The 11,585-nt window shown below is 35.4% G+C and overlaps 2 protein-coding genes across 5 annotated transcripts; both read right to left on the bottom strand.

The window, feature by feature from the left end:
• Positions 1-1,346: 1,346 nt before the first annotated feature.
• On the bottom strand, positions 1,347-2,916 carry LOC110733424 (30S ribosomal protein S31, chloroplastic). The gene is made up of 3 exons (XM_021913472.1): positions 2,624-2,916; positions 2,431-2,495; positions 1,347-1,667 (listed from the first exon to the last, which is right to left on the bottom strand). Exons 1-3 carry the CDS (start codon positions 2,775-2,777, stop codon positions 1,581-1,583), a joined length of 306 nt encoding a protein of 101 aa, XP_021769164.1. The 5' UTR covers positions 2,778-2,916; the 3' UTR covers positions 1,347-1,580.
• Positions 2,917-3,533: 617 nt separating this feature from the next.
• On the bottom strand, positions 3,534-10,767 carry LOC110733423 (probable zinc metalloprotease EGY2, chloroplastic). Of its 4 annotated transcripts, none has more exons than XM_021913468.1 (14): positions 10,105-10,767; positions 9,891-9,969; positions 8,573-8,650; positions 8,366-8,470; positions 8,134-8,238; positions 7,433-7,498; positions 7,203-7,313; positions 6,525-6,599; positions 6,345-6,450; positions 6,143-6,236; positions 5,597-5,750; positions 4,288-4,495; positions 4,044-4,204; positions 3,534-3,955 (listed from the first exon to the last, which is right to left on the bottom strand). In XM_021913468.1, the coding sequence occupies exons 1-14, from the start codon at positions 10,260-10,262 to the stop codon at positions 3,707-3,709; spliced, it is 1,749 nt and encodes a 582-aa protein (XP_021769160.1). In that variant the 5' UTR covers positions 10,263-10,767; the 3' UTR covers positions 3,534-3,706. The 4 variants fall into 4 exon arrangements, with proteins under 4 accessions (XP_021769160.1, XP_021769161.1, XP_021769163.1 ...); XM_021913469.1 differs by having other exon boundaries at positions 7,433-7,495; XM_021913471.1 differs by having other exon boundaries at positions 7,442-7,495; positions 10,105-10,766.
• Positions 10,768-11,585: the final 818 nt, after the last annotated feature.

The following is an 11,585-nucleotide window of genomic DNA, read 5'->3' as shown; positions in this document are numbered from 1 at the left end:
TTGATTTCGAGTTGAGTTAGTAATAGATCGGGTTGAATTTTTTAGTCGGGTTAGTAATAGGTCTGGTAAAATTCGGGTCGGTTCAATAACAAGTTGGGTTGAATTTGGGTCAGTTTAACTACAAGTCGGGTTGATTTCGGGTTGGGTTTGTAACAGTTTGGGTTAAATTCGGGTCGGGTTAAGAACGGGTCGGGTTGAATTCAGGATAGGTTCGTAACAAGTCGGGTTAAATTCGGGTTTTGACGGGTTAAAACGAGTTTGGGTCAATTTCGGTTTCGGTCGGATTCGGTACAGGTCATTAATTTACGAGTTAGATTCGGGTCGGCTCATCTCCAGGTCAGTTCATGTTTGGGTTCAGGTCTCACATACTCGGATTAACTCGGGTCTAGGGTCGGTTTCAGGTCGGGTTTGGGTCACCATTTTTTGGGTTCAAATGGTTCGGTTAATAATTGGGTTTGAGTCGGTATCTCGAGTCGGGTCAAATTTTTACAGCTCTAATCCCATGGCTGATTCATAAATGACACAAGTCGTGTTGATTTCGAGTCGGGTTAGTAACAAATCGGATTACATTTTTTTGTCGGGTTAGTAATGGGTCTGGTAAAATTCGGGTCGGGTCAGTAACAAATCGGGTTGAATTTGGGTCAGTTTAATTACAAGTCGGGACATCGGGTTGATTTCGGGTCGGGTTTGTAACAGGTTGGGTTAAATTTGGGTCGGGTTAGGAACGATTCGGGTTGAATTCAGGTCAGGTTCGTAACAAGTCGGGTTATATTCGGGTTTTGACGGGATAAAACGGGTTTGGGTCAATTTCGGTTCCAGTTGTGTTCGGTACATGTCATTAATTTACGGGTTACATTCAGGTCGGCTCATCTCCAGGTCAGTTCATGTTCGGGTTCAAGTCTCACATACTCGGGTCAACTCGGGTCTAGGGTCGGTTTCAAGTCGGGTTTGGGTCACCATTTTTTTGGGTTCAGATGGTTCAGTTAATAATCAGGTTTGAGTCGGTATCTCGGGTCGGGTCAACTTTTGACAGCTCTAATCCCATGGTTGATTCATAAATGACACAACCTTCATGGCGTAAGATGTAAAAGTTGGCATACATGACAAAGCATTAGCCTTGGTATGAGTATCTCTTCTAGGTTGGCAATGGCGCTGGTTTAGCCACAAAAGGGAAATGCACTCACGACCTCAATCAGTGTTTTTTCATAACCAGATTTAACATCAGCAAAATCATCCTGAATTGAAGTTGTAAACAATCACAATGTTGCAACTAACAACCTTAATTGATGTTTTTTCATAAAAAGTTGCAATAAAATAGAGCGCTACCATCAGCTAACAAAGCAGACTCAGCTCAAAAGGGCTTCGATAAGTCCTCATATATAACAAGCAGGGGAAATAGCCACATTATCTTTCAGGAAAAAAAAATAAGGTTTACATTGCCATAAAGAGCTAAAAGGTTTTGAAAAGTGTACAAAAATTACATTGACAACTCGAGTACCATCCTGCTACCTAACCGGTGCGAAGAGGGGCAAGGAATACCTCGACACATTCTATTCAGAATCAACATAAATTTCTCATCATCATTCCTCTTTCTCAGATGGATCCCCTTTAGGAACGATTGGCGCTTTTGGAGGGCCTCGTCCCTTGTTCTTGTTCTTAGGTCTCGCCTAATATTACACATCGAGCAATATGTGTGAGCACAAAAGCTAGTTCAATTCAACTAAGCAAGATAGCATTATAGTTCAAACTTAATCCAGGTCTTGTCCTAGTTCCTAAAGTAATGTGTTCCAACACAAGAATAAGAGAGTAAAATTCAGTTTCATAAAACTAAATTTCACAACTCAAGCTTTAACTTGGTTTCACAAAAGAAGCAAAAATTACTCACTAAGTCACAACAATAACAAAAGAGTTTGCAACAATAAGTTACACTCATGTATCACTTACTTCAAGCAATTGATTCAAAATTACCAATGTAAGAATGCATAAATCAAATCAATCAAGACGTTGCCTTCATAAAATTTCTGCATTGTCAATGTTGTACTTGTAATTGTGTATGCAATCAAGTAAACAACTGATTGAAACATAATTTCAATAAGAGATACTCCATAAATGATTATCCCGGAAAATATAGTTAAATCGATGGTGTAATTTGAACCAGTAATGTGACAACTAAATACGGGCGGAATTAACAGGTTTTGATACACTGCTACAAACACAAGGCCAATTTGAGCTAGGTAGAATTTTAGAAGAGGATGCAAGAGGGGTGTCTTTGCCTCGCTTTGTACCTCCGTAGTCTTCCTAGTTTAGTTGTTTTATTGTTTTGCTTTGTTTGCTGTTCTTTTGTTTTTATTGGAATTTTCCTCATTTGGATCAAAAAAAAAAAAAAGAAAAAACAAAAAGACATAGAAAGAGCGAGGGATAAAAACTGACATTTCCGAAAGAGTGGTTGAAGCGTTTGCCTTTGGCAGTCTTCTTGTCACCTCTGCCACAGTAAACTAACACAGAAATAGAGATACAAATTAGTAATTGAAGAGAACAATTAATTGAATAATTAGGGTTTTGAATTGGGAATTTCGGAGGTTTATTGATTGAATAATTGATTAGTTGAAGGCGAATTACTTACTGAGCGGCAGTGCTGGAGAAGTTGCGACGGAAGTAGAGAGAGAAACAGCGGAAGGAGAGGAGAGAGAAATTCCGGTGACGGAGTGAGAATGAGAGAAGGAGAAAGAGACGGCGTGGGACGCCATGGAAGTGGTTCCGAGCAGCAGTGAAGCCATTGGAGGGTTTCAAGATAAGAGAATTTGGATAGGATCTTTGCAAGAGGGTCACTCGTTAGTCGTTACATGCTGTTATATAGGCTGCTTTCGTGCCTTTTTTTTTTTGTTCCTAATCAAAATTTCAAATTTGTGTCTAATGTTTTTTTTTTGAGGCAGAAGTGGGAAAGGCCCTACACAGAAATAAAACGAAGCAATAAAACGAAGAGTTGTAACTCCTCTAACATCCTCCTCTAGCAGCTTCTTTATTTCGATCAGAGGCGCATCGGAATAAACTATCCCCTCGCTAATACCTACTCCTAAATTTGTGTCTAATGTAAAAGTTCGCTCTAATTTATAGAATTGTTTGCTAGAAATTATTTTTACTAATTAGAGTTGATTTAGCGCTCTCTCATTTAATTTAGAATTTGTTTGGAAATCAGTTATTTACTAAGTCCTTTTGAATTTCTCTCTATTTATGAACTTTTCATATGATTACATTATTTATAACATATACGTAATATCTAAATTTAATGTGAAACTGAAAATTTTTAAGTTGAAATGGAATGGGAATCAAAGTATATCATCAATTCGGACATGTTTGTGCACATGTTATTATCGAGAGTACAACATCTTAGGGGTTGATTCTTAGTGGAGTGGAGTTGTGAAAATCGTCCAATTCCTACAATATACAAGCGAACCAAGGTCTCAAACAATATCACGATGGAAGAGTTGTATGGTAATAACATTAAAGAAAGTTGCAAAGAGAGAGTACGTGAATGATTCGAAATTCATTCCTAATGTATTGAATTTTAAACCTTTATTGCTGTGAGATGACATTCCCAAGTACAATGCCCGAGGGGATTGTTTGAAGGTACTATAACAAATATTTTGTGATACTATACTTACAAAACTAATCAACGATAAACAACTTATAAAACTCTGCCTGTGTTTCATAAATTCGTCAAGGCTTCATTGGCGAATGGGAAGGGATAAGGCAAGCATACAAGAAGTCCAAGGACTAAAACTGCAATCCCAAGAGCAACATTCTTCTGGTCAGGTTCGCTGATTTCCTCAGAAAGGGGAGCAATCGGACCCCTCTGTAAGATATATATCAGAACTACCCAGTAGAATGCCACATCGTTGAACAATGAAGACAGTCCCAGAAGTACAATTGAGGCTCCAGTAAGCCGAACGGCTGCCTGTCAAGTATCAAGTAAAGTCATCAGCAGGTAATTTGAGATACCAAATTTGGCTTTCTGCTTATACCTGTATACTTCTTAACTGTACCTTTCTTCCCCATATGGCAAAAGAAATACGCCCACCGTCAAGCTCTCCAGCCGGAATGCTGTTAATGGCATTAATTAGCAGCCCAGCCCATGCCCATAGGACAAGTGGATTGAGTGATATTGCTTGACCTTCCTTAAGGACATCCCCTAGAAGAAGTTTTGCTATTCACCAAAAAAATGAATATCATCAACATCCTCATCCAACACTAGAATGCAACAAATGGATGCAAGAGAATTTTGCATACCAGTTCCCCCGACTAGCAATGATTCATGAAAAACAGAACCATCAACCACAATGCCAAGGCCATCACTTGGTGGTAGAATGAATCCCAAAAAGAACAGTATGAGACCCAAACTATATCCAGCCAGGGGTCCAGCCGCAGCAACCTTCAGAAGGTCCTCACGTTTAGGTACAATATTGACGATTCTTGTGATGGCACCAAAAGAGCCTATCTGTTGTCACTTGTCAGAGTAAATCCTCAGACATTTTGTGCAGCATTTCTAAAAAAAGCTTAACATCTCATTTTCATGCATAGGAATTTAATTTATGGATCTTCAACAATAATAGATATAAACCGTGATATTTTATTCAATACATAGCAGGTTATCCAAATTCTCACTTTCAAGCATAGGAACAGTAGACTATCGTATTACAAAAGGTTCAGTGATGCGTGTGTTCGCCTCTTACTGTAAAGGGCATATATCATGTATGATTATTGGAGGATCCTTCTACAATTTGCCTCTTTGATTCCCGCCTCCACTGCTCCACATAATGTCTCCCTCATGCCTCTCCAGCTTGGTACAGAAAAACCATAGCCCTAGCATAAGGACATCTTCTTGTCTTTCTTTTTAACATCTTTTGTAATACTCCCATTTACTAAATATTGACATGTTCCCCACATTTTGATTTTAGTTTGTCCCATGTTGTTCTCTTCTTTGGTTCATTATTTTATTATCCAATCTACTTTCACTATTAATACTAAACTGTAATATTATTAGTTCGTTACAATTCATTAATTAGACCATGTTATTATTTTAAAGTCGACATGGACATGGAGTAGTATTTTAGGGGACAAAAGGGGTACATCAACATTCTAAAATAGTTTGCTCACTTATTATGAAAAATACTTTAGGCGACTAATTGGCGTTTGGTTATCAGATATAAATGATTTGTTGTGATTATAGTGGAGTATATTTCATTAAATAAGAGGCGTGGCACCTAACTTTTAGTGCTGGGAATAGAGAGACAGTAAAGAAGTGGGTTGATTCCATTTTTAGAAATAGGCAACAGATAAAAATGGAAAAGTGAGGCATACTATTCTGGAACAGGAGACTTAAATAACTACATTGCCAAAGGATAGTGGAAAACAGAAGATTATACAATGCTGGTACACATTTTCACTAAAAGCTTTTCTTGCCTTGCCTTTCATTTATGCTCATCAGATTTCTTCAATGTCCTGATATCTTATATAATAATTGTATAAATGAATGGACTCTACCAGCAAAGACAGTACTTATATATCTGTTAAATATTCAACAGGGGCAATATAATACCTGCCAACTGGGGATGAAATATGGCACACCAAGTTTCACTCCACAATCATTAGCAACAATATAATGTCCAAGCTCATGTACCCCCAAAATAAGCGCGGTCACAAGTGCTCCAGGAAGACCATTCTTCAGCAATTCAAGCTTATCAAAACTAGATCTGAGATAGCAGATGGAATACATAAGTACTTAACATAGTAGTTTTGTGATTTGAATAAGTTACAATATCTTAGGTATGCTGCCACCACAAGTTGACTGATCAATGGCCTTTTAAGAACACGGGAACATTTATATACTCAGAAAAGAAGAAAATGCAACCACCTAAGATGATCAAGTTTATTCAGATAAGATCTGAAGGGTTTGACAAAACATAGTTTTATTCAAAGTCTCAGACATGAGACAAATATCATGTAACAAATCCTATGACAGATAAATTTAAAAGGGCATATCTGAAGTCTTTCCTAACTATAATGTCCAGAGTTTTGGGTGAAACATGGAATAAGTGTAAAGACTGTAAATTAGAGATGAACGAGAGTTGAGAAAAAGGCATACAACAAGTTTGACTGCAGTTCAGGAACATTTCGAAGTAGTAAGGTAAAGATAGTCACCAATCCAAAAGCCCCTGCTGCAAACCATTCTGGAACAGCTGCAGCAATTCATGACAATAATCAAGGTTGAGAATGTTGCATTAGTCTGAAGATTAATAAGCAACCATAACATCTAAAAAAAAAGAGTGAGAGAGAGACTTATTTACCTGTTGTCTCTGGTTGCAATGTTATTCTTGGCACCACCACTGCCACAGGCTTATCATCTTCAGGATTGATAAGCATAAACAGCTTATATTGATCTCCCAATTTATCCTGCATGTGAAATAAAAGCCTTATTCATCTTAAAATTAACAAGTGCAAACTGCAAAGACTAAAGACCAACGTACCTGCAACCTCTTTGATAGCTTTTCATAGCTTTCAGATGCTACCCCTCGTAAATTTCCTTTAAACAATACTCCACCCTAACAAAAAAAAAATAAAAAAAATAAAAATAAAAACTTTAGGAAAAAACAGAACACAATTTCATAACAATTTACTTTATTTGGGTTTTAAATCATCAATAAGACTCTACATTTAAAAAGAAAGTATTCATATTTCTCAAAAAAAAAAAAAAAAAAAAAAAAGGGAGTATTTATAATCAAACTTTCATAAACTCAGAGACAGCAAGCAAGCCAACAGTTCAAAGCATCACCATTCTCAATATTAGAATTACGATCAAGAGACGGTTTCTTTAAATGTATACTAGCTAAGAGTCATAAGATCCCAAATCACCCATAAAAAGTTATCAGCAGGAAGCACAGAAGCATAAGACATGAAAAGACTAGTTCTCTACACTAACTTAACTAATCAAGTACCACATTGAATACAGTTCAAATTTTCAGTCCTTTAAGTTTTACGAACACTTACAATTATTTGAGACAACTTTCATTTTTTTTTTTATTCTTGTTTGAGACAACTAGCTGGTTTCTGTAACCCTACGAGGCTAGGAGGGACACAGAAAGAGGAGCATATGCAATAGAGTGACAACTAACAAGGCAACAGATGCTGCAGTTGTAATGACTAACCTCATATGGTTCTTGCCCTGTCACGAAAAAAGTGTCAAATCCAAATACTTGATCTCTAAGTATATCAATTGTCTCCTTTGGAATCCTAATTGTTTCATCCAGTTGTTGCGGCTGTTCATAGCATTTATAAAATTTAATCAGCAGAATGGTTAAAGGTCAGAGCCAAGGCAATATTAGTAGAAAGAATAAAAAAATTAACAGAGCTGAAACACTAGCCTATCAGATACAACCATAATCACCTTCACACCTGGAAGAGGTGAGCCACTGGAAACTTGTAAATCATCAGGATCATCCTGCTGATATTCAACAAGAACAAATGATTGTCAGACAATTGCCAATACATTATGCCACCAACAGAACATTATTAGGTACGGAACAAAATTTTATCATACTAACCAACTAGAAGTTGCTCACATCTAAAACAAATTACGTGGTTTTAATTCTACAAAAAAAAAAAAAAAAAAAAAAAAAAAAACACTTTGAGTACAAGTATAAAATTATCTTTTATCAGATGGAAAATGGACAAGTGAGTATGAGATTTTGACCAGAGAATTAAATCAAAGTTGTTAGTTTGACACTTATACAGTTTTAAATTAAGGATGAGTCTCCGTTACAAAGATAATTCTTTAAAAGTGTGCTTCTCTCCACAATAACAATCAAAGCCTTAATCCCAAAGATGGGGTAGAGTTTCCTTAAATGACGGAAGGAAGGTTATAAGCAGGACATAATAAAGCATATGCTAGCTTCCCACACAAAACTCTGCACAATAAAACACAGTTCAGCAAGAAAAAATATAACAAGTTTTTGTTTACTTTTTGAAAGTTCACCAATAAAGTAAATTGTAACTTTATGAGCAGTCTCAAAAGTAGAAAACAAATACAATGAAAACATTAAAGTTATATGCCACTATATCTATCAAATAAGAACATACTTGCGTACCACCTTCACCATTGACTTCGATCTCATTGTTTTGATTGTTTTGTATAAATTTGTTGAGTGAATTTAGAGCCTCAGTGGTAGATACTTGCTCCTTCTCCTAAAAGGAAAAAAAAAAAAAAAAAAGAAAGGGATCCACAGACAAAATGAGTGAGTCAAATGTAGAAAACTAATACATTGAAAATATTGAAGTTATATGCCAACATATCTATCAAATAACAACATACTTGCGAACCACCTTCACCATTGACTTTGATCTCACTGTTTTGACTGTTTTGTAAAAATTTGTTCAGTGAATTTAGAGCCTCAGTGGTGGATACCTGCTCCTTCTCCTACAAAAATATAAGATCCACAGACATCTATATCAAAATGAGTGAGATAAGATGAAGTATAACAAAACTACATGATAACTATAGGGCAAATTTAAAAATTACCTTCTCAAACTGTGAATCATTCTCTGTGCTGGAATTAGCCGACCCCACACTTTCATTTCCTTCATGGTTGTCCTTTCCCTAGAAATTGATAAATTTAACAAGAGACTAAAGCATTAAGATCCAAAATTTTAACATTAATACTATGCTCATTAACACAAAAAAGGTGTAATATAGGATTTGAGTGTGAACTTCAGCGTCAAACTAAAAATCCTTCCATATCAGTTAACCAAAGACCAAGTCTTATACATACATTGATATGCCAATACAAGTTGCTCTTTCTTATTTCAGTTGAATGCAGACTATGAAGTATGATATATGCATGTTAAATCTTGCTCGCACTGATTCCCGCTGCTGAATCCATACTTTGATAATGCACCAACATAATATTTAACAATGGTGATGAATTAAAAGTTCTAGCATTGTACTAATGGTTGTAAACCAAACTACTTAAGCTCTACCTTACGAGTAAGCATTGGTTTTCACTCATCTCCCACCATGAACCCCACTACATGACCATAAAATTTAAGAATCATATAAAGAATTTGCTAAATTTCATTATCAAACCAACTGAACTGATTTCCCACCAGGGCCTGTTTTCATAGACTAAACTGAGATATTTTATAAGAGAAGGAAATTAGGAGCTGAATTGAGCTGAAAATAAACGTATGAGAACAGGCCCTTAGTGTCATTCTCTCTTAATTTAACAATATACATTCACTTGGCTTCACTGTAATTCTTACTTATCCTAAACAAGCAACTAAATGGTTAGATAGATAAAAATATTGACATGGTTACCTCATTTCTTAATTTAAAGAATGGTTCCATTAGTCCAGTGATAAGGAGATCAAGAAACAAGCTAATTAATTTCAACAGTCTAAACTTAATACAAACTCAACTCAATTTTAGTCGTGCAAAACTAATTAAGTTGACCTAAATAATACACTCAATAACCAAAGTTAAAGTTTCCCTTATTTTTCTCTCCCCCTTGTTGATCTACTCCCATGAATCAACTGCAAGCAATTTACGATTCAAAGTAAACCTTTCGCGTTAAGCTCAAGTGAAATCCTTAACTAGCCAAGTAGCCAACATGAGATGATATCAACCTAAACTCAAACTAGAATTAGCTCATAAGCTCTCAATATATTGTCAAAAAAGGTACGTGCAAACACATTCAAAGACAATTTTACAATATCATTCTCAATCCTAAATTGGCACAAAACATTGAAATAACAACGAAATTAGAAGAGAAAAAAACACAAACACACTCACAAGTACACAACCAAACAAATATCAAGCTTCTGAATCGAAGAAAACATACCTTATTATCATTGGTATCAGGTTCAATATTATCTTCACCAACTCTACAAACGAAATCAATTTTTCTTTGAATCCCTAACCTAATACCAGAAATTCAACAATCAATCAAAAATGACAATATTCATAACATCATAACAATTAAACTGCAATTCTAGTCTAGTCAAATTTAAAAAAAAAAAAAAAAAAAAAAAAAAAAAAAAAAAAAGAAGCGATACCTAGAAACAGCTAGAAATCGCAATTGACAACGGCGAAATTTGCGAGGAAAATCCAAAGAAGAAGAAGCAACAATCAAAGGCTGAAAACGAAGAACAGAGCAATGAGTACACTGCGAAAGCGACGATGAATTGCAACGCAAAGCTGTTGGAATTCCCATGCTTAGCTTCAATGGCGACGAATTGAACTTCAATTTGTTGTGAAATTCAGCATCATTTGGCAGCAAAATTCTGTAGTAGACGATGAAAATGGTTGAATGCTGGAGATTTTTTTGGTTTTGGGGGTGTGTAAGAAGTTGAAATTGCGAATTGTGTGGGGAATCTTATCTCTGAAATATCGAAAACTCGAAATTGGTTCGATTGATGCGGCCCGCTTATGCAGATGTGTTCGTCTCGTAGCCAATGGGCTGCGCGTGTCAAGGTCCACTGCCTCTCGGGCTTAGCAATAACGAGGTTTCGGAGTTTTTTTTTTTTTTTTGAAAGGAGGTTTCGGAGTTTATTGGAATAAGGATAAAAGTACACATTTTAGGGTTTGTTTTCATTTATTAAGCTGAACTGATTCAAACTTACATATATTATTGGAATAAGGATAAAAGTACACATTTTAGAGTTTATTGAAATGCATGCAAGATGAATATTAGCCATTGATCTTTTGTGGAGGGTCTAGATTTATTGAACTCTATAGAGTTCAACTCTAGAGGATCCAAACCCCTCCATTACATATTTACATTTATGTGTAACTTTTGAATATTTTATTTTTTACCCCTTTTGTTTTCTTTTATTTGCATCAGTTTAACTGTCACATTTGCCGAAATACAACTTTTACCATTAATATCTTTAATTGTTAATTAGGGTCTGTTCTCATTAACTGAACTAAAATGAATATTTTATAAGAGAAGGAAATTAGGAGCTGAATTGAACTGAATTTCGACGTATGAGAACAGGCCCTTAGTTAAAAAAATATAACAAAATTATATTATGAAACTAGACATTATGACGAATCTAATAATGTATAATAACATTTATTTATTTTATAGAGATGAAAAAATCAAGTCAACTATGGTATGTGAATTAGGGCTGAGCAAAACTACCCGAAAAACCGAAAACCCGAAAAACCGATTCGTAACCGTTCCGAAAATTAGGGTACCCGACCCGATTTGATCATAACGGTTCGGGTACCCGTTCCGATAATTTGTTATCGGGTATGGTTATGGGTATCATTTTAAAATTAACGGTTACCCGATCTGATCCGATCCAATAAGCATTTTTTTTTTTTGCTTTTTTTCCCTACTTAAATCTATTAATACAAATCTAAACTTTTACTTTACTTCATAATCACTTTATAATATCAATGATTAGTAATATTATTAATAATTTGGTCAAGATCTTATGGAATTGTTTTTAATTAGTTGTAAATTATATCATATTAACTACATAATTAAGTTTAATTATCATTATTGGATATCTTATTGGGTTCCCGATAA

This window comes from Chenopodium quinoa, unplaced genomic scaffold (assembly GCF_001683475.1).
Source record: "Chenopodium quinoa cultivar QQ74 unplaced genomic scaffold, ASM168347v1, whole genome shotgun sequence".
Lineage (NCBI taxonomy): Eukaryota > Viridiplantae > Streptophyta > Magnoliopsida > Caryophyllales > Amaranthaceae > Chenopodium > Chenopodium quinoa.
Note: the sequence above shows the minus strand (reverse complement) of the source record. Positions and strands in the feature narration are given on the sequence as shown.